This window comes from Nymphaea colorata, chromosome 2 (assembly GCF_008831285.2).
Source record: "Nymphaea colorata isolate Beijing-Zhang1983 chromosome 2, ASM883128v2, whole genome shotgun sequence".
NCBI classification, from domain to species: Eukaryota; Viridiplantae; Streptophyta; class Magnoliopsida; order Nymphaeales; family Nymphaeaceae; genus Nymphaea; species Nymphaea colorata.
The window spans coordinates 28,529,601-28,550,953 of record NC_045139.1 but is presented as its reverse complement, the minus strand read 5'-3'; the positions used below and the strand labels follow the sequence as shown (position 1 = coordinate 28,550,953).

Here is a 21,353-nt window from a genome sequence, read left to right as displayed (position 1 = left end):
AGTCAAATTGAAAGAAAGTTTATGAGTGCACCGGGGATGAGGCCAGTGAACCCTGAAGCTAGCTAGCTGTAGTCTTTGAAAATAGACGCCGTCGATCGATGATTCTTTTTCTCTTTTTCTGAAGGAGGTAGTACTGGAGAAGAAAGAATGTAAGGAGGGAAAAAGAAAAAACATACTTACCACTGCGAACCTATTTACCTGGTCAGTCGGATCGAGTTGGAAACCACGTACGCAATTAATTAAGTGGGTGCCGAAGAAATGGCCAGAAAATGAAATTTGTGTAGGTGTAGGAGAAGATCCATGAACCAGCGCGCGAGGCATGATAGGCTTACCGGCTTCCACCTTAACCCAAGGTGTAGCATGTAGAAATCAATTAAGTTGACAATAGTAGTTGCTTCATCCAAAGTATGTGCATCTCTTGACTTGCATATATATGATCCTTCAAGCAATAAACGCCTAACTTTTGGGGCGATATGCATTTCTTGTGGTTCTAGTGCCACCAGAACCAAACCATTCCCTCCCCTCACTTCTGAGGCAAAATTATGCAAGGATCAGATTAAATTTTAGCGATGTTTTCCTATTTATCTATATTTTAGTGTTCATGCACACACTTTCCCTCTCTCTCATGCGACACATGCACGCCTTTCACCTCCTTCAATTAAGCACGGCGCAAAGAAGGTGATTTGGTTGGGAATTAAGTTATAAAGTCCTCTACCATTTTCGCTGTGCTGTTGCATTGGGAGAGAGTGATGATGAGGATGGTGGACGGGTGCAGCACAAGCGCAAGCGGTTTGGCCCTGTGCGCCGCTGCTCTTGTGCTTGTCATTGTCTCTTGTTGGACGACGGCGCAAAGGTGGAACGGAGGTCGGAAGGTGGGGCCGAGGACGTGGCCCCTCATTGGCGCAGCCATTGAGCAACTAGCCAACTACGACCGGATGCACGACTGGCTGGCGGAGTACCTGTCCAACTCCCCATCCATTTTTGTGCCCATGCCTTTCGCCTCCTACACCTACACCACCCACCCTTCCAACGTCGAGCATATTCTCAAGACCAACTTTCACAACTACCCTAAGGTATGTTCTCAAAATCTTCGTTTCTTTCTTTCGCTTTATTTATTTTGTCTTTTGATTGTTAAGTTTAAAAGATCGAAATAATAACAAGGGTTTCAATGCAATTAATGGCCGACTCCACGATTGTTTTTTTCTTTCTATAAACCAGTTTGATTCATTTTCAGAAGCGTTGCAATTTGTCTCCAACAAGGAATCGAATTTCAAAAACCAGTTTGTTTTTCCTATTAATACTATTAGAGTTGTATTTTTAATTCCAGCCAAAGTTAGGAATGTGATGATGATTTGTAACGTTTTCTAAAGGGCGACAAGTACCACTCATGCATGGAGGTGCTACTCGGGGACGGCATATTCAACAGCGATGGGGAGATGTGGAGAAAGCAGAGGAAGACAGCAAGCTTTGAGTTCGCCTCCAGGAACTTGAGAGACTTCAGTACCACTGTTTTCAGAGAATATGCACTGAAACTTTCTCATATTTTGTGCTTACTTTCCAAAAACAATCAGCAGATAGATGTACAGGTATGTTTCCGTGTGTCTCATAGTAGTAACTTCACAGATTAATTAACTCTTTGATCATGCTTTTTCCTCCACTGCATGCTTGTATGCAGGAATTGCTGATGAGGATGACGTTAGATTCAATTGGTAAGGTTGGTTTTGGGACGGATATAAATACATTATCTCCCCAGCTCCCCGACAATGAATTTGCTCGAGCCTTTGACGCTGCAAATACCATAGTCACTATGCGCTTCCTCGACCCTTTGTGGAGGATCAAACGCTTCTTTCAGGTCGGCTCGGAAGCCTTGTTGAACCAAAGCATCAAATTCTTAGATGACTTCACATATGCAATGATCAGAAAAAGAAAAGCAGAGATCGAGGAAGCTCGTGCAAATGGCATGAAGTACAAGGTACATGCATTCAGAATCATATATGACCACATTAAAGTGTTGCTAACTCTACAAAGGATTAATTCATAGGGGATCAGCTGCACTGACAGCTTCCATCTCCTGCTACAAGCCCGCAGAACTTTTCACATTTTAACCAATGAATTGACATATTGCTGTAAAACAAGGTTCAGATCTTGGTGTGAATTATATGACATGTTAAACTAATGGATGAATTTGGGAAAAAAAAATTGCAGATAAAGCATGACATCTTGTCAAGATTCATAGAGTTGGGTGAGGAATCAGACAGCAGACTGACGGAGAAAACACTGAGGGACATAGTTCTGAACTTTGTCATTGCCGGCCGTGACACGACGGCTACAACACTCTCATGGTTTATCTACATGATGATAAAAAATCCACAGGCTGCAAATAAAGTGCGCAAGGAACTGGAAGGACTTGAAGAAGAAAAGATGAAAGAGAAGAATAAGGAAGCGTCGGTAATCATAACCGACCATGATGACGTAAAGTCATTCACTGAAAGGATATCACGGTTTGCTGAATTTCTAACCTACGATTCACTTGGAAAGCTACTGTATTTGCACGCAGCCATCTCCGAGACACTTCGGCTCTACCCTGCAGTTCCTCAGGTCCTAAGTGATTATTTTCTCTTTCCCTCTCTCTCATGCATATATATATATAATCTGACTTTATGCACCATCATTAGCTATGTCAATTATGAAAAGGGAGGATATATTGGAAAGCGGATTTCCAATTTAATACTTTTGTCGGTTGAGCATCACAACACCATTAAGCCGTCTAATTGAGATTGCCCATCCGGGCATTGCAGGATCCCAAAGGCATACTGAAAGACGATATTCTTCCTGACGGAACTAAAGTAAGAGCTGGAGAGATGGTGACCTATGTGCCTTACTCCATGGGGAGGATGGAGTACCTATGGGGCCATGACGCTGCAGAATTCAAACCAGAAAGATGGATCAAAGACGGAGTCCTGCAACAAGTTTCTCCGTTCAAGTTCACCGCCTTTCAGGTGCGTCAAAGGCCATCCACACATCTTTTTTAATCAGCATTCTTTCTTTATTACACGGCATTACTTTCCGGCATTCTTGTCGATCGCAAAAGAAATAGGAACAAGAGTTACGGACGATTAGTTTTGTGAACCAGGGTGGTCCAAGAGTGTGCTTGGGAAAAGACTCCGCATTTTTGCAGATGAAGATGACACTGGCCATTCTCTGCAGATTTTTCGACTTCAACCTTGTTCCGAACCATCCGGTCCGTTACAGGTTGATGACTATTCTTTCCATGGCCCACGGCTTAAAAGTTACGGTCTCCAGGCGACTTTGAAGGCACCATGTCCACCTATATTAATGCCCATACAAGTTGTTCCCTCTCTCTCTCTTTCTCCCTTTCTTTTATTTCTTGCTGACTCGTTGATATATTTTCATTGTGGAGATTTCTCGCAAATAGCTTGTACTGATCAGTTTACATTTACATGCTATATATATATATATATATATAAAGTGGTTTCTTGATTTCTTTCACATGAACTTTTTGATCTAATGCTTCCACCAACATAGTTTCTGCACCATCTCATCAGTGAGACCTCCTCCTGAAGAAGAGTATCCCTCCATTAGCACCGCAAACGTAACTTATAGCTACTTTTAGAGAAACGTTAGTGTTGATGATTTATTGAATGGAAAAGAAAAGAAATTACAAAGAAATATGAAAATGGCAAGAGTAAAAACATATGATGAGCATAACATATCACAAACTCAATATGTAAGTACTTTTGTCATGCATGCATGTTTCTAAATAACCCAATGAATCTTGAGTTCTATTTCCCTTTGCTTTACAGCTAAGAAAACCAGGTTGACTGATTGAAAACAGGATAAGATTGAAAAAGGAAAAATTTAATGAAGTGCAAGTGAACAGAATCAACTATGAAAAACAATGGAGTCACACATGTAATAATACCGAGACACACCTGCGGGAAGTCATGCCATCATTATTTTGTTCCACAAGCGAATAGTTCAAAAGTGAAATTAATCGTACAAAATTACTCTACAGCAAAGAATATTGGAAACTTGAGGGGATAAGTTACTAATGTAGGAAATGCACAAACATGTTGCTCCCACTCAAGGGCGAAGTCAAGAATTTTTTCACTAGGGGCTGAATTATAGTTTCAATTTTGATAAAAAACAAAATACAATTTTTCAAACTTTTTATATATAATAATGATTAAAAAAATACATGTAAATGTTTTGTTTCTAAAATTTTGAGGGGTTGCCATGTTCCCTGCGGGCCTCCCCTGGCTCGGCCCTTGTTCCCACCAACTTAATGAATAGGAAGATTATTCTTCTAGTGAGTAACGCATGAATCCGAGTACCAAATTTCATCAGCTCAACTTTTTTGTGTTGAGGCATGATAAGACGCATAATTTATGATTTGGCTTAGGCTTTCAGGGAATCTTATAACGAGTTCCGGTGGTGCGCCCAGTCTTGTTATAATACGGACAAGTGGCTCTCTCTCGGTAACGCTTGGCCAGAAAAACCCTTACATCGACGTGAGCTTTAATATGTGTCAATGAAAACATAATTTTTAACAACGACATTTTCCTGGCACGCATCAGTGAAGGCAGATTTGCATCAACTTTTTCCTCCAGATGTTGATCAGACAGATCTTCTCCAACGCAGCTTCCTAAATGTTGGTAAAAATGCACTTTCACCGACGACGTCCGCCTTTCCACGATCGATGAAAAGTGTTTGGATAGAATGCATCTCTTTAAAACTATTCCAAACATCACAAGAGGCCTTTAAACTGACTATCTATGAGTGAACAGGTTCAGTTAGGGAGCTCTTAATCAATTCAAGTAAAAGTTGATCCTTACGCAATAAAGACACATATTTATGATGGAGTTTTTAGTTTTTCCTTGGACAGCAGTTAAAAAATTTTCCTGACATGGTTAGGATCCATGAACACTGTCATACTGGTCCTGCGACTCTCATTGCAGATAATTTTCTCCAGAAACCTTAACATTGAGAAAGTATTGTAGTTTTGATGGAGAGGCAAGTAAGTTTTTGGGACTTGTATGAGACGAGCTGCATTAGGTCATTTTCACAAAACTAAAGGAGAATCATAGTGTGCACCAAGAGTGGGGCTAGAAACTTTTCATTGCAGGGACCGAACTATTAATAGGGGACGAAATATAATGTATTCAAATTTTTTATATAGGTTAAACTAAAATTGTTAAAATTTATAAATAAAATTTTGATTTTTGAAAAATCTGAGATGCCCCTACCTCTGGTGTGCACGCAATAAGGGCTCCAATTTATGCTTTGAGACCATAATAGAAAAACTCAAAAGGAAAAGAGACACCAAAGGGTACGTGGTTCCGCAGTAAAGACTGCGTACGTCCATGGGAAGGAGCTTTTAAGTTTCTTTCATTTATCTAACAAGACGAGACCCATCTATTTTATGGTGTGTATCAGTATAGTCCCTTACATTAGACTTTCTAGTATATGGCAATTACAAAGGGAGGGCTTTCCAACAGTACAGCCGGCTGTGTCAATCGTTTTGTTTTTCTTGATAATAAGCATGTTCATGTGACGGAGAAAGATTTTCTGCTGACAAGGAAATGATAGATGTCGTGCCAATCTCACTGATTCTATTGGTAAACTCCCTATCGTCGCCAACCATCATAAGGTTTGCTGTCAATTTTGATTCTGAACTCAAGATCCATGTTCATCATGATCTCTAATACTATTAGCTCATCGAAAATTAAGCACTAAAACGTCTACCTTAAGAGAATGCTGATGCAAGCTAAAATAGTTTTTCTTTTGCAATTACAGTTATAAGTGATGCAAAAGTGAGAAATCAGTTATAATGAATCCAATTTCCAAACCGGTCCTTTTTGCTGAATGACACACTTCCTTTACTTGATCTGTGGAGAAGAAGAAGACTATGCAAATGGATACTAAGGTGGTGTTTTGATGACACTCTCATGCATCTAACCCAGTTTTGTAAAAAATTGGTTTGACAAAAGTTTTTTTAATGAGTTTTAAAAATTTGGTTTATCTGTTTAGGTGACAAGTTAAAAAAAACCTCGTTTTTTATGAATAACCTAAGGGGGTTCATGTCTTTTTCATTTTTTTTTTTTTTACCAAAATAGGTTTTGTCAAAACTGGGTTTTCTTTAAACTTAATTTTGATGTCACTCGAAACTTCAAAAACTTGGTTTTGGGGTGTCAATTAAACGTCTGATAAAGGTTTTTGCTTTTGTTTTCTATTTTTTTATTTTTAAAGTATTTTTCCTTTGGGAGGAGCAATTTTGCAAATTGCACCTCTAATTTCACATTTTGTATTTGGAAATAGTGTTTTGAAAATTTTAAGAAAAACTTGAGCACCTATTTGTTAGGCCTAATGGTAGGTGCCCTCCGTGTGCATGATAAACATATATACACCTCTTAGTTTAGGTTGAGCGGTCCTTTGTTGTTAATCACCCAATTAGTATATTAGGATGGTTGTTTTTTTTTTTTTTTTCTCTACATTTTAAAGCCAAACAAATGATCACGCGTTTGCGTGTTAGGCCCTTTGGCAGAGATCAGTCCGAATGCGCAACCAGGTCCGGCGTCACAGTATAATATGTAAATAATACAAGTTAGATGGATAAGAGGGGATTGAGAAGCCACGGTTGGTTATCCAGTCTGCGGCATGGAAAGCGGCTAGCCAGAGCGCGCCTGCTTCATCCTCCCCAAGTCATCCACCACCACCAGCCCAGCCATCTCATTTCCCACGCCGCCCCAGCCGAAAAATGGCTTCCTTGTCATCGTTGCCTGCGCGCGCAAGACGCCCAGCTGATCTTCCTTGCTCCTTCACAGAGAAGCGAGCACCGCCCCCACCCTTCTCGGGTCCTTCATCAAGGGCGTGCATCTGCCGGAAGAGGCACCTGTCCGTCCTCTGCCTCCAGAAATCCCAGACCGGCCACGAGGCCCTCTGCAGCTTCCAAGAGTGGATCAGAGATAAGGGGCTTATATTCCTCCCCAAACAGAACATAGACTCTCCAATGTACCGGTATACTCTTTCTCTCTCTTTCTCTGGATTCTATTATTTATGATTCAGTGAAGAATACTTTTCTTTGGTTAATTAATAAATTACGGAATTGCAATGACCCGAGTAGCATTATTAAAGTGGCCATACTAGAAAATGAGGCATTTTTTCTTTTTCTCTTTCTGCTTCGTTTTTTTGCTCTCTCTCCTTTGTTGCAAGGGATTCTGCTTTCGTTATTCCAGTTGTAGGGTCAAAGAGCGGTCTGGTCCTGATCGGCTAGTTCTGGTGCTTAGTATTATTTTTTATTCGCCGCACAGTGGTCTTCGTTGGCGGTTGGAGTGCCTCTTATTTGGGGAAACGTAACAGTGAATGTTTGGATTGGTTTAATTGAAACTTCATTCTTTTTGTTGGGGGACTGAACTGGGTGCAAAATTCACGAAGGTCAGGGCGGGGTGGTGATGGGGAAGAAACCATATCTAACTAACGTGAATATCATTTCCCTTCTTGCTAAAATTTTCTCTTCCAGTATCCAGATCATGTTGAAACTGTATCTAACTGACGTGAATATCAGATGCCTTCTTGCAAAAATTTTCTATGGAAGAGTCTAGGCTCATGTTCGGTAGGGAGACTGTTAAATCTGTTCACTGAGCACAAAAAGGAAAGCGAAAAAAGTGTTTTCTTTTTCAAACCTAGCGACCCTGTACAAACTTGTTATGGACGGGGTTAAGCTGGCCTAAGTTTTTCCATCATGGATTCCAGAATTTTCTGGAAGTGAAGCTCTTATTTCCTCTCGAAAATTTTCTTTCACGCATTCTTCCTGTAAATAATGAAAAGGCCATTATATTCAATCTTAAAATTTTTGAGCAATTGATGAAGGATCGGCTCATACGTCGAGCCATGTCTCTTTTGTACCATTATTCACTTGAAAGCTTTCAGTAAGCGATCAACAGTAATTTTTGTCTAAAAGCTTGGGTTTGATTGGTTTGCTGCTCCATCATGGGAGTATCACGAAGGCCATTAGTCACTGTTGGTTTTTTGCAGGTTCGAGGAGGAGCTTAGTGAGTTAGAAGGTCAGCCATGCTCTCTCTTGGCATCCCCAGAATCTAGTAACTTTGGCATTGGCAAGACTTAATATTAACTAAATTAAGCATGTCGCCTGTCTCTCTTCTGAAAGCTGAACCAGCAAAAACAACGATGAAGCACGTCTTAGGCAAAGGAGCTTCGATGCCATCCATGGCGGACTTGATATGCAGGAGCAGAACAACTAACCGAGAAACCTCCCCAAAGAAGACCAGCGTGATCAAGTCCAGCTGGGAAGGATCCATAAGCCGGCGGGCCATTATGACCACGATGCCCATTATGGGAACGTGCCTGGCAGGTAGGCAGGCACTGGCTGAAGAGTGGGGGACGCATTCGCTCATACTGGAACGATTCTTCCTTCCCGACCTTTCTCCAGAAAACTCAGCTGCTAGGATTCGGCAGACAGCACAGGGGATGCACGGGCTGAGGCATATGTTGGACACCATGTCATGGAGGTACGTCATATTTTATATTCGCCAGAAGGCCTCCTATCTCTCCTCAGATTTGAAGAACGCATTGGCGACCTTGCCCGAGAATCGCCGGCAAACTTACATCAGGACTGCCAACGAGCTGGTTGACAACATGTCAGAGGTAGGCAAACCTTGCTTCTGCAACTCCATCTCATGTCATTTCCTTTTTCGCTTCTGCTCCGCTTGATTTCTTTGTTGAGTAAACCGAGTTTAGGAGGGGGAGGGATATCACTGGAAGTTACAGCAATTTAGCTTAACGACCAGGGGATATTACTGCAAGAGCAGGGTAGAGCAGCCAGGCATGTAATAGAAGGATACTTGCCAGGTGTCTGTTGGTGAGTCTGATTTGGCTCCGACTGCTTGTATCTTCTACTTCTTAGGCCTCTTCCATCTCAGCTTCAACGAGAAAGTTCATCAACCTAGTAGTCTAGATAGTAGGAAGGCACTGCTGCGCCATCAGCGACCACCCAAGTAGCGCATGTTTGTATATCTAACTTAAGTAGTTGATTGCCATTGCTGAAAATAGGGCTGAATTCAGGCATCCGAGTTGGTAATGCAAGCTATATGTCGTATTTTCATTCTTGTATTCTTGGTCTCTGGCATGCTATAGTATTGGCTTATTGCTAGTGATGATTGGAGGCTTGCCCATGACGCTTGAAGGCTTGCCTCTTGTCTGCAATCCCTGGACTAATATGCCTTTTTAACTTGATCTGCCATGCATCTTGGAAAAGACCTACCATGGAATAATTAAAATGCAGAGTTGTTTTTTTTTTTTTTTTTTCTCATTATAGTAGGCAAGTCGTAGTGTATCGAGGAACCTTTTGATCCTTGAGATTCCTTTGATTTGGAAACTAGGAAGTTGGGCTGTGAAAAAGTAAGATATTTCATCAGAGTTTCAATTGTAAAGTCTGATTACTGGTTCTATTGATACCTGGATATAGCTGGATTACTATGTGCGCACGCCAAAGGTGTATGAGTCCTACTTATTTTATGAGAAGACACTGAAGTCGCTAGATGACCTGGTGGCTCTCCTTGCCTGATGAATCTTCAAACTGAACTCCATGAAATGATTCAGCATTGTGCGTCTAAAAATTTGCAGGTGCCTGTTCTCTCTAAGCAGGGCAATGTATTTGCGCTCTCTATAAGATTCATTAGCTTATGTATTTTTTTTTTGTATTTATTTAACTATAATTTTGTATCTCTATCATGTTCAATGAATCAAGCATATCAATATGTACCAACAAGTTTGATAAGTTTCTTTGCTTCACAGTATTTTCTAGTAACCATCACCTTTTCTTCACCATAGATGATCGTGTAGAGATCTGATATATCTCTGCAGTAGCATAAAATGAAAAATAACTGCTAACCAAATCTTTTAAGTTCTCACAGCTCTTTCAATCCATGCTAGTCTTCTTCGATCAGTCTGATGACAAGCCAAGCTAGGAAACAACTAACGTTCTGAGATGAATTGTTGTTTAAAACATCTTAACGGGTCATGATTCTCTGAAGTCAATGGGTTTAGCGTAGAAACGGTTTAACGTTTTGCAAGGAAATTAGTGAACAAACACCGTCAATTGTGGATAACCTAAGCTTGTTGATCACCCTTCTCCATGTTGATATTATTGTTGAATACCACGTATGAGAACGGGTGTTTTATTTAGTTAGTACATTTCGAAAGCTCTTTTTAACCATCCGGAGCGACTCATACTGTTATAACTAGGTAAGCGGAAATATTGAAGATGTATGTGGTATGTTAAGAACCATCTTTCAAAATGTTTGGATACTAAATATAGAGAAATTTAACTTGCTATATTGACGATTAGATATTTCCGATTGAATGTCATTCCTTAAATCTGAATGCAATCTGATTTTTTGATTGGATTTTAGGTGCATATTTGATTTATTTAAAACAGTTTGAATAAATATGCAATTTGAGTCTGATCCATGTGGTCGAATAAAAATGAGAAACTTGCTGTGGCGCCCAAGATCTTCTACGTTACACTGATGGTTGTCGTTTGACGGACAAACCAGAAATCATCGCTATGACCTATTTAATGGTAAGTTTTTTTGGTTGAAAAATTGTAATCCATAATGATAGCGATCAATGAGGGTTGGTCCTTCTGCCTGCTATCCTCAAGTTTAGCGCAATATCATTTATGTGTGTGTGCTAACAACTTGTTTGCGCTACCAAGAATCGTGGCGACGCTTTGGAGATTGTATTGTCGGTATAGCTAACTTTCACCCCACAGTTGCGATCATTAGCTTGTACAAATTATTGTCCCTTTGAACTTGTAGCTAGTTTGTCTGCCATATTCGTGTTATCGTTATTAAAAGTATGCACAAAACTTTTCCATAGTTTTACTGCTTATGTCGTTTGATTGGGAACTGACTTCCTCCAAGTAATAGCAGCTCTTGCTAGCCAAGCAGTTCAAAAACGGTGTTTCAAGTTAAAATGCGATTAGTTGCACAATAAATTTGCAGCGTTGTAGATATCATTCCCCATCTCGCATAGAAAAATTAAAGGATACGATACGCCATATCATTCGATTCGATGCATATTGGTGCGTATCGGCCATTTTTAAAACCAAGGAAAAGAGTAAAGTCCTCTGCTTTTTTGGCACTCGAATATCAGCCATTGTAGCGCTAAATCAGTTCGGAGGAACAACTTTTGCTTGCGAGTTGGATATATCAACCCAAAATTCAGGTCATGGTTGATGTCCGATTGGTCACCCGAATCTGGACAGGCGTTTACTTATGCTTTAAACCTGCAAATGGGTTTGCTGGTGGATTGTTTTTATCTCCAGCCCTAACCTACATGCCTCCTACGACGTTGGCATAGGGCAGGGGCCCTGACCCCCTCAATTTTTTCTTTTTTAAATTTACATGTTATTTTTTAGAAAATTCATTTATTGATATAAAAAAATAAAAAATTATATTTTGGCTTCTATTAAAATTTTGAAACTATAATTTGTTTCTCTCTGAAAAAAAAAAAAAAAAATCCTGGCTTCACTCCTGATTTTATTTCAAATTTTACCAAACGATGTTTATGGAAAGCTGGCTCAGTCACACAAAAGGTCAACAAGATATGCCCGGATTCCACAGAATTGGGTTGGGAGGAGAGATTTCCAAAAGGAGAATACCTTCTCTCTGGCCGTCCATATTCGTAGAAGGCTCTTCCTATTATTGTTAATTGTGGTCATCGTATTTTGGATCTTAAGTTTACTGTTTTGTCATGGTTTTGTGACTTGTACAGTACACTCTGAACAGGTTAAAGAACAAAATCCGGATCTATTAAAATTAATTATTAAAGTATTGTTCAACTTGTATGATTTTAATAGTGATTTGATGAGAAACATATGTTAAGCTAGTCATTTTTTACTTTAATAATATCTCTTTTATATTTGAAAATGAAGGGCTCAACATGAAAATTTTGATAGTAAAAGAATTAATTTTTATAAAGTAAGTCAAACTAAAACATAATTTCTATCAAATTAATATTTATAAACAGATTAAAACAATTTTAATATCTCTTTTTTTGTTTATATATATATATATATATGGATAAGTGATTGAGGAGCCACGGTTGGTTTCTTGTTTATCCAGTTTGTGCAAGAGAGTGGGAAGCAGCAGGCCGCCTCCCCAGTGCACCATCAGCCCAGCATACCACCCCACTCCGCCCAGTGGAGAAATGGCTGCTTTGTTATCCTTGCCCTCGCGTGCAAGACGCCCAGCAGCAATTCCTTCCTCCCTCACAAAGAAGGCGCCACCCTTCGCCTGTCCCTCACCCTCATCAAGAGTGCCCATCTGCCGGAAGAGGCGCCTTTCCGTCCTCTGCCTCCAGAAATCCCAGGCCGACCTCGAGGTCCTCGGCAGCTTCCAAGGGTGGCTCAGAGAGAAGGGGGTGTCGTTTCCCTCTGTGAAGCCGGGGTTCGTGCCGGAGGGCTTGGGTTTGGTGGCGCAGAAGGACATTGGCAGGAACGAGGTGGTGGTCGAGGTGCCCAAAAGGACTTGGATCAACTTGGACACGGTTGCCGCTTCCGTCATCGGCCCGGTCTGTTCAGGAAGCAAGCCTTGGATTCGCATCGCGCTGTTTCTCTTGCGTGAGATGGCAGTGGGTGAAAAATCTGATTGGAGCCCTTACATCAGAATCCTTCCTAAACACATGGACTCTACAATTTACTGGTACCCTCTCTCTCTCTCTCACATTCTCTCTCTCTCTAATTTTGTTATATATTTCCCATTTTATCGGCTCACACTCTCTCTCTCTCTCTCTCTCTCTCTCTCTCTCTCTCTCTCTCTCTCTCTGAAGTTTTTTTTTTATAATTTAGTGCAGAGTACTTTTCTTTGTGAATTAATAAATTATAAAATCGTATGAACGCGATTAACGTTCCTAAAAATGGGCTTCTGCTTTTTTCTCTTTGAGTGCGTCTTTTCTCTTTCCCTACTTTCTTGCAAGTTGAGGTTTCTAATCCAGTTATAGGTTGAAATGGTAATCCGAAGCTGCGAAAAACCTATTCGTGCTTAGAGTATTTGCCATATAGTGATCTCTCATTAGGTTGGCTGTTATTTGAGAAACGTACCAGTGAATGCTTGGCTTGGCTTAGTTGAAGCTTAATTTTTTTGTTGTTGAAGGTCAGCACTTCATGTATAATTTGCGGAGGGTGAGAGGGGATGATGATGGGGAAGAAACTGCATGTCGCTAACGTGAATGTTGGATGCCTGCTTGTTATAGTTTTCTCTTCCCGAATCCAGATTGTGTTCGTCGCCGAAACTTTTGTATCTATTCACTAAAAGGGAAAAGAGAATCTCTACTTGTTTTCCTTTTCAGACAGAGTGTCCTTGTACAAGCTTGTCATGGACGGCGTAAAGCTGGCTGTCATTTTTCCATCGTGGATTCCAAAATTTTGTGGAAGTCAAGCGCCTACTTCATCTCAAGATTTGTTCTCACGCATTTTTTATGCAAATTATGAAAGGCCACTTCATTCAATTATTAAGATTTTAAGTGATTGATGAAGGACGACCTCATATGTCAAGCCATGTCTTTATCATTATTTACTTTATCGCTTTCACTATACAAGCATTACTATTTTTTGTCGAACATCGCTTTCACTAAACAATCAAGAGTAATTTTTTGTCGAATGCTTGGGTTTGAATTGTTTGCTATTGCACTACGTGAGTATCATAAAGTCCACTAGTCACCGTTGATTATCTATTTCCAGTGCAGGTCAGAGGAGGAGCTTGCTGAGTTAGAAGGTCAGTCATGCTCTGTCTTGATATATTCAGAAGCCATTAACTTTGGTAATAGTATATAACAAAATTAAGCCCGTTGCATGTCCAAACACAAGTCTGGGTGTATATAGAAGAACGGATTTTGGGACCTTATGGTGTATTGCAGATAGGTAATTTCTTTGTTTTTGCCTTTTAACAACGTTTCTGTCCAGTGGAACCTTATTAATAGGATGCAGGACTTTCCTGAGGCATGTTGCATCACCATTTCCTACTGATGACGAGAATATGAACAAACTGGATGGCCCTTAGAAGCAAAGAAACAAGGTTTTTTCAAATAGTTTGTGGTGTTGAAAATTGAAATTGCATATGTTTGAGAAACGGAAAAGTTGACAAGCTATGTTATATTTAGCCTCACAGGAATTTGGTCCATAGGTGGCGCGTCAGTTGTTATTCATATTATGGAAGTACGAAGGTATGATACACCTGATTCTAGCATGAATTTAATCCGAATAGCTGCTCAACTGTGGTCATATAACGTGTGCTTTTCTGTTTTAATAATGAACCATGTAACTAAATATGAACAGTACTGTCTAGTTGTCTTATTCATGCCCCAAGAAAGGGACTAGTGTTTGAAAAAAACAAAGAAATCTTGAGAAAGCTTTAACGTTTAAGTACCCAAGGAACTCACAGATTGTGCCCTCAAGGCACAAAAACTAATAAATAAAATTAAGAATTATCATAAGACTATCACAAAAAACATCAAATCTCAGTACAAGTGGTAATGTACCTCCTATATATAGAAGAGAGATAACTTAAGAGGGCTTTTATGAGATGGAAGCAATAAGCTAGCTATTAGCTGGTCCAAGACTAGCCCTAGTGGTTTTCTTTTCATTTGTCAAGACTGTCAATAGAGAATATGTATGTCATGTCTTGTATTGTACTGAGGTTTGATGCTTTTTGTTATAGTCTTATGATAATTTTTAATTTTATTCATTAGTGTTTGTGCATTGAGTGCACGCTTTGTTCTTTCAAAGACTGGTCCCAAGTTTACAACATGCTGATGGATGAACAAAAGTACACACACACATATATACAAGCAAGTGTAATTGTTGTAATCAAGAATAGGGATCAATTAGGTTAGGTCAAGTCAACCTAGAAGAGGCCTCTGGATAAGAATTTGTGCCCAACCCTGGATAGAGTGCGGATTGGCTGAATTTCAATAGGACTGGCTCTTTGCCTTTGAAGTTCTTGAACTTTTTAACCATTTCTACTCCTTTTTGCAAATATTATCATGGGTCCTATCCATGCTCCTATAGTTAGTGGCATGAAATAAGGTCCCACCCAAGTTATTGTCTTATTAAGTTATTAACAAAGTGCGTAGATTAGAAAACGCACAACAGCACACACAATGCACGTGGCTTCGTTCTAATACAAAATTATATCCATGAAGTAAAGTTTCTCATCATTTTCAGTCTTGAGTTTTGGTTTCCCAAACACCTCTAATTATATGACCTTCACCTCTATGGATATACATGGCAGTTTCTTTTTCTTTTTTTTTTTTCTAATTTACCACAGAGATATTTGTTTCTAAAATTATTGTTAACAATTTTGGTTTCCTTATCCCCTCTCCTCATATAATCCTTGATCACTATAGACATACATGGGCAGTTTCCTCTTTTTCTGTAATTTACAGCAGAAATATTTGTTTCTGAGATTATTTTTATCAGTTTTACATTCTGCTTGAGGTTTGGTTGCCATGGTTAGATTGTGTTTGTCTCTGTGTGTGAACTTCTCATCCACATTGCTTGCCATGATTAGTGGGATCATCTACATTACCTCTGTAGTAAATATTTTGTCATCTTCTAGAAAAATGAAAGAAAAAGAACCTGAAAAGTTAATAAATTTATGTAGTCTTGCCCTGGCCAGTCAAGTTGGTGGCTGCACTTGAATCCGAGTACATAACAAGTGCATTTGCCCTTTCTTTGCTTGTGTTTAATAAGATAGATTATTGAATCATCCATATGTTAATCAAGTCCAAAGTCCAAACGTAATCTGTTGTCCCAGATTTGGGCTGAATTTTTTTGGGTGCTAGAAATTAGTTTCATCTGACTTCCTGCCTTCATATGCACCAATATTGGAGCTCCTGTGTTGCTTAGATCTTGTTCATATTTCTTCTGCTTGTTACGTACTTGATATTTGTATCTTTGAGTACTAATAGTCACTAATATCTATGAACATAGCTCTAGTATAAAGATGATTAATACAAAAAGATTGCAAAGGGTAAAGATTAGGTAATATGGAATTGTTTAATCGTGACTACCGTTAGATTTCTGTGGGTAATGTCTACCTGCATCAACTGCTGCTAACTTTTACTGAAACAGCAGCAACCCACGGCTTTGTAACTCTTTTTGAACCTCATACACACTTTCTGGTCATCTTCTTTATTTTCTGATGCAAATGGTTATTTTGCGATATTCTGCAGGAACTCAACTTCTGAGCACTACGTTGAGTGTCAAAGAGTATGTTGAAAGTGAATTCAACAAGGTGCACAAAGAAATACTGGTGCCTCACCATCATGTCTTTCCTCATCCTGTAACATTAGATGATTTTCTTTGGGCCTTCACCATCCTCAGGTCGAGGGCATTTTCACAACATCGCGGTGAAAACCTTGTGCTAATTCCTCTGGCAGATCTGGTAAAATCTCTGCAGCCAAGTTTGAAATAGATTGGACAAAGTTTTGCCAAATGATAATACAAACTTTTAGTAGAAGTTGGTGATCAGAAAATGCTGCCTTACGTTTTTCTTCATTTTGACAATGTCATTATTAACTGACTAATCAATTATAACTGTGCCAGGCTAACTCCTTGATAAGTTGGAAGATAACTGTCCTCTTTTTACTGTAGATCAACCACAGCTCCAGCATTACTACTGAAAATTCTGCCTGGCAAATCAAAGGGACAGGCCTTTTTTCTAGGGAACTGATTTTCTCATTGCGGGCGCCAGCTCCGGTAAAGGCTGGTGACCAGGTAAATTTCCAGGCACTGTGATGGCCATTAGTTTGGTAATCAATGATTTTGTGGTGTCAGAGCAATTAAAAGAGTATTTTGTTCCTTTAAGGGCAGGAACTGGAAGCAAATCAGATCTCTTTGGCCAACTCGTTCTTGAGCAAACATCTTCACTTGTCTTGCATCTTTTGTCCCAATAGTTACTGCACTTGTTCAAACCACTTTAAGATGCCCAGCAGCTGAATCTTAGGAAGGTGGATCTGGGGCTCATGGGATCTATCATTAGTGGACGAGTGGCCTTTTTTTTCCTTTTTCCTTCTACCCATGTTTGCATGCCTTCAATTTGGTTTCAGGTTCACTTGCAATCACGAACATCTCCAGGGTGGTTGTCTTAGGACTGTACTGTACATGGTAAAATTGGAGCTACTTTTGATGTTGGCAGGTCTACATACAGTATGATCTAAAGAAAAGCAATGCGGAGCTTGCACTAGATTACGGATTCATAGAGACAAACTCAGATCGGGATGTGTATACCCTGACGTTGGAGATTCCTGAATCTGATCCTTTTTATGAAGACAAGTTGGATATTGCCGAGTTGAATGGATTGGGGACAGTAGCTTACTTTGACGTTGTGTTAGGCCGTTCTCTTCCAGAATTGATGCTTCCCTACTTAAGGCTGCTTGCACTTGGTGGATCGGATGCCTTTCTCTTGGAAGCTCTTTTCAGAGACAGCATTTGGGATCACCTACAACTGCCTGTAAGTCGATCAAATGAAGAGTTCATGTGCGAGGTGGTTGCCTGTGCCTGCCAAACTGCGCTATCAGGTTATAAGACCACCATCGATGAGGCAAGTTGCTTTTGTCTTGTTTTTCTTTATTCAGCATCTATGCAGAATAAAGTGGTGGTTTTGCCTCAAAGGGCCTAGCATAGCTGGTTAAGCAATGGGCCTGTATAAAGGCAGGTCTCTAATTCGATTCCCGTGGGCGTTATGTTCCTGTGTCTTAAGGTGGTAGGGCGCGACATCCAAGTTGAAGGATGTACTGTTGCTATCACTGACACCGACGCAGCTCAGGACCCCAGAAGTAGGGGGAATGGGGGGCCTTCGGGCCTTTTTTGGGCGCTGGGATTAATACCTCTTGTTTACCCGAAATAAAGTTATGGTTTCAATAGCTGTCTTCATTATCTGATTCTGGAAAAACGAACTACAGGATGAGGAACTGAAGGGGAGAGGTGATCTTCCTCCAAGGCTAAAAATTGCAGTTGGTGTAAGGGCTGCAGAGAAGAAGGTATTGCAACATGTTCTGAAAGTTTTCGGGGAAAGAGGGATGGAACTAGACGGGCTGGAATACTATCAGGAGAGGAGACTTAAAGAACTTGGACTGGTTGGAGAGCAAGGAGAAATAATCTTCTGGGAATCAAAGTAGGAGAGCAAGGAAAAAGAATCGCTTGGGTATCAAAGTAGGACCTCTCTCTCTCTCTCTCTCTCTCTCTCTCTCTCTCTGTGATTTGGCTTGGGGATGGTCATGGTTTTGGTTCCATCATGAGAAGTAGAACCTGTGTAAATCAAAGAATGAGAAATCGTTCGACTAGATTGTGCACACATGGAAATGTGCAGACTTCAATCCCCTGATGCTCCAGCTTGCTGATCAAATGCACTGGGATGGTAATCCGCATAAAAAAAACTGTGTCTAGGTCCTTCTACTCATTTGCGGTTTGGATGTTTTTCCTTTGGTCGGCAACATCTCCATGGCAGCATTGCCATGGGGTGCCAGCCTGTGAGCCATGATAAGGCTAGGAGCGACTTTCACCGGAAGTTGAGAGAGATTTCTTTAATCCGATTTTCTGCCCACATTGGCCGGCTGAGCGTCGGGCTGGGTCGGACCACCCCGAGTCAGGAAAAGGCTTGCCTGGCTGACCTTTGCCGGCAGGCCAGGCTCGGCTCGATTCTAACTGAAAAAAAGAAAGGACTCTGACGTCACCAGAGCAGCAAGGCTCGACCATGCTAAAGCAGTAAGCCCCTTGGCAGTACCGGCGGTTTTTTAAACAGAAACCTCGGTCGACGAGGGTGAGTACAAGAGAGAGAGAGAGACCCAAGGCTCCATCGGAGTTCGGACCAGCGCCAGTGATAGTCTTCAATCAATCAATCATAGGGCTTTACACAAGCCCAGTCAAGCTCATGCTTGCATTGTCGAAGCCTATGCTGCTTACCTTGTGTACTGGTGGTCGGTTTAGAGTCGGTGATAGCCTTCAGTCAGCTATAAGACTGTACACATGAGCTGGGTCGAGCTTGAGTTGGTTGAGCTCGACCCAACTCAAAAAACTTGAACTCAGCTCGAACTTGAGTCAAGTTCCATAGAACAGGCTCACTTGAACTCAGCTCAAACTTGAGTCAAGTTCCATAGAACAGGCTCACTTTAACTCAGGTCAAACTTGAGTCAAGTTCCATAAAATAGGCTTCGAGCTCTCGACTATGAGCTAACTTGTTAATGTTCACTTGAAAATATGTCATTCATTGTAACTTGTTTAACTCATTTCTTTTAACTTGTTCAACTTTAAAGGACCGTATAACAGAAAATTTAAAGAAAGAATGCACATATTATGTATCTAAATATTTTTAAAAGAAAAACTTAGCAGCAGAAAATCTCTCATTCATGACACAATTTAGATGAATTGAGTCGAGTGTAAACTAGTCGAGTTCTTATTTGAATTTTTAAAACTCGAACAAGATTCATTTAACATTTCAAGTATGAATTTAAACTTGAGATCCACTCACTTATGAATGAGTCAAGTTCAAGTTGAGTTATCTGCCTGGCCTGACGGTAAAAAATGCGGCCTAACTTCAGCCCGCTGCCCATTCTTCCGGACAAAGGCTGCGTGAGCCCGCTGCCCATTCTTATTTGCCACCTATAACATAGAAATCTCCTCCCATGGTTATGCTTATTTTTCAACAGCTTTCTGCTTCATCCCCTGCATCTGGCTGCCGTACTAAACATGTTCCTCGTTGCTCGCAGAATGTGGCCTTTACTTTTAAAACTGTGATTTAAGTTGATTGGCATTTTAACAGCTTTCTGCTTCATCCCCAGTATTTAGCTGCCGTACTAAACATGTTCCTCGTTACTCGAAGAACGTGATATTTATTTTTAAAACTGTGACTTAAGTTGATTCGGCATTTAAATCTTTCATGTCTAACATCTACCCGTCACTATTGACCATTTCTTCTTAAGCTTTGAAATATCAGAGAAACATAAGTAGACAAGGATGAAAATATGTTTAAATGGGAAGATGTGAAGATGAAGGGTTCCGAATGAAACTGGAAAATAACAACGGAGACTTTAAACCATACTAGCTAATCATTTTTATGATTAAGATAGACATAGTTGAGAGTTTTATCGTGTATGTGTGTTTTTTCCCGGCTACCCTCTCCCATACTACATGCACTGTACTGGAACTTTTCTTCTTTCCCAGCCTGACTGCAGGCTGCCTGTGAAACTCAACCTGTTTGAATATTGACAAAAGAAAGGTTTCTACTTAAGTTTTCCAAATTCTGCACTTTGCGTTGTCAGTCTGACAAAGTAAAGGCAGATTTGTCAGTAGTCTATTAGCTAATATTGGGATTTAAAGAATCCCCTTGAATTTGATATTCTTATTTTTTTTCAGGTAAGTGAAGTCGCAAACAGTCAGTGCCAGTGTGACAAACAAGCCCGCCCAACGCAAACCTGACTAGGCCTACACTGGTTACTTAGTGGGCCGGCCGATAGATGTAAATGATAAAAAACGCATGCTTAATACCCAGGGGAACGCGGAGAGAAAGTGCTTTCCCTAAACCCATCACTGTTCGCAGGAATGTGGTTTGGGATCCTGGACCAAGTCGATCTGGCAAACCATTCTTTCGCCTTTTACATTTTCAGACTTGCCAACATGCAAAAAAGATACACAAACAGTCACGAAAGAATGGTTTAAATGAGGTAACAGATTACAAGTAAAAGACAGGCTTGAAAATAATTAGTCACTTTTCAAAATTCCTCCTGAACCATCTATATATATATATATATATATATATATATATATATATATATATATATATATATATATATATATATATATATATATATATATATATATATATATCTCAGATGTCCGATATTATCGGATGGGTAAAATTTTAAAGTGTCACAAAAAACAGTTACTAAACTGACATTAACCATGGAATATGATGCAACAAAGGTTTATGATAGTTTGCATGACATAATCCTTTTAGTGACACTTTTAAATTTTACTCATGCAACAACTTTTTTTTTTTTTTGGTACAACATGCAACAACTATTTGACACACGACAAAATTAACTTTTCATATCCAGAAACTATTTTGTGCTATGTCACTACGGTACGTGGGGAGACCCGTGTACCCGTACCGGTACGTTGGTGTGCCAAAACGGGTACGCGGGTATGGTGCAGTACGTTTGAATCAGGTTCTAGGTCGAAACCAGATTCAAACCATAATAATATGTAAAGCTTACCCGCCCGTGATGCCTGAAGGCCAATGCATCTCCTTTTG

General features: G+C 40.1%; 3 protein-coding genes across 3 annotated transcripts; all 3 read left to right on the top strand.

Moving 5' to 3' along the window:
- Window positions 1–758: 758 nt before the first annotated feature.
- LOC116248622 (cytochrome P450 704B1) lies at window positions 759–3,369 on the top strand. The gene is made up of 6 exons (XM_031621521.2): window positions 759–1,073; window positions 1,371–1,586; window positions 1,676–1,972; window positions 2,206–2,598; window positions 2,799–2,999; window positions 3,134–3,369. Exons 1-6 carry the CDS (start codon window positions 759–761, stop codon window positions 3,311–3,313), a joined length of 1,602 nt encoding a protein of 533 aa, XP_031477381.2. The 3' UTR covers window positions 3,314–3,369.
- Window positions 3,370–6,626: 3,257 nt separating this feature from the next.
- LOC116248846 (uncharacterized) lies at window positions 6,627–9,817 on the top strand. The gene is made up of 4 exons (XM_031621850.2): window positions 6,627–7,038; window positions 8,056–8,084; window positions 8,189–8,685; window positions 9,506–9,817. The coding sequence occupies exons 1-4, from the start codon at window positions 6,779–6,781 to the stop codon at window positions 9,602–9,604; spliced, it is 885 nt and encodes a 294-aa protein (XP_031477710.1). The 5' UTR covers window positions 6,627–6,778; the 3' UTR covers window positions 9,605–9,817.
- A 2,326-nt stretch (window positions 9,818–12,143) lies between these two features.
- LOC116248103 (fructose-bisphosphate aldolase-lysine N-methyltransferase, chloroplastic) lies at window positions 12,144–18,420 on the top strand. The gene is made up of 6 exons (XM_031620706.2): window positions 12,144–12,746; window positions 13,789–13,817; window positions 16,276–16,487; window positions 16,697–16,819; window positions 17,241–17,645; window positions 18,007–18,420. The coding sequence occupies exons 1-6, from the start codon at window positions 12,253–12,255 to the stop codon at window positions 18,220–18,222; spliced, it is 1,479 nt and encodes a 492-aa protein (XP_031476566.1). The 5' UTR covers window positions 12,144–12,252; the 3' UTR covers window positions 18,223–18,420.
- The last annotated feature ends 2,933 nt before the right edge of the window (window positions 18,421–21,353 follow it).

Bases quoted from the DNA above. Each gene is read 5' to 3' on its own strand.
- LOC116248622 (XM_031621521.2), top strand. From the start codon at position 759: ATGGTGGACGGGTGCAGCACAAGCGCAAGCGGTTTGGCCCTGTGCGCC. The intron at 1,074-1,370 runs GTATGTTCTCAA...CGTTTTCTAAAG, and splicing joins ACTTTCACAACTACCCTAAG to GGCGACAAGTACCACTCATG. The intron at 1,973-2,205 runs GTACATGCATTC...AAAAAATTGCAG, and splicing joins CAAATGGCATGAAGTACAAG to ATAAAGCATGACATCTTGTC.
- LOC116248846 (XM_031621850.2), top strand. From the start codon at position 6,779: ATGGCTTCCTTGTCATCGTTGCCTGCGCGCGCAAGACGCCCAGCTGAT. The intron at 7,039-8,055 runs GTATACTCTTTC...GGTTTTTTGCAG, and splicing joins ATAGACTCTCCAATGTACCG to GTTCGAGGAGGAGCTTAGTG. The intron at 8,085-8,188 runs GTCAGCCATGCT...CTCTTCTGAAAG, and splicing joins GGAGCTTAGTGAGTTAGAAG to CTGAACCAGCAAAAACAACG.
- LOC116248103 (XM_031620706.2), top strand. From the start codon at position 12,253: ATGGCTGCTTTGTTATCCTTGCCCTCGCGTGCAAGACGCCCAGCAGCA. The intron at 16,820-17,240 runs GTAAATTTCCAG...TGATGTTGGCAG, and splicing joins CGGTAAAGGCTGGTGACCAG to GTCTACATACAGTATGATCT. The intron at 17,646-18,006 runs GCAAGTTGCTTT...AACGAACTACAG, and splicing joins ATAAGACCACCATCGATGAG to GATGAGGAACTGAAGGGGAG.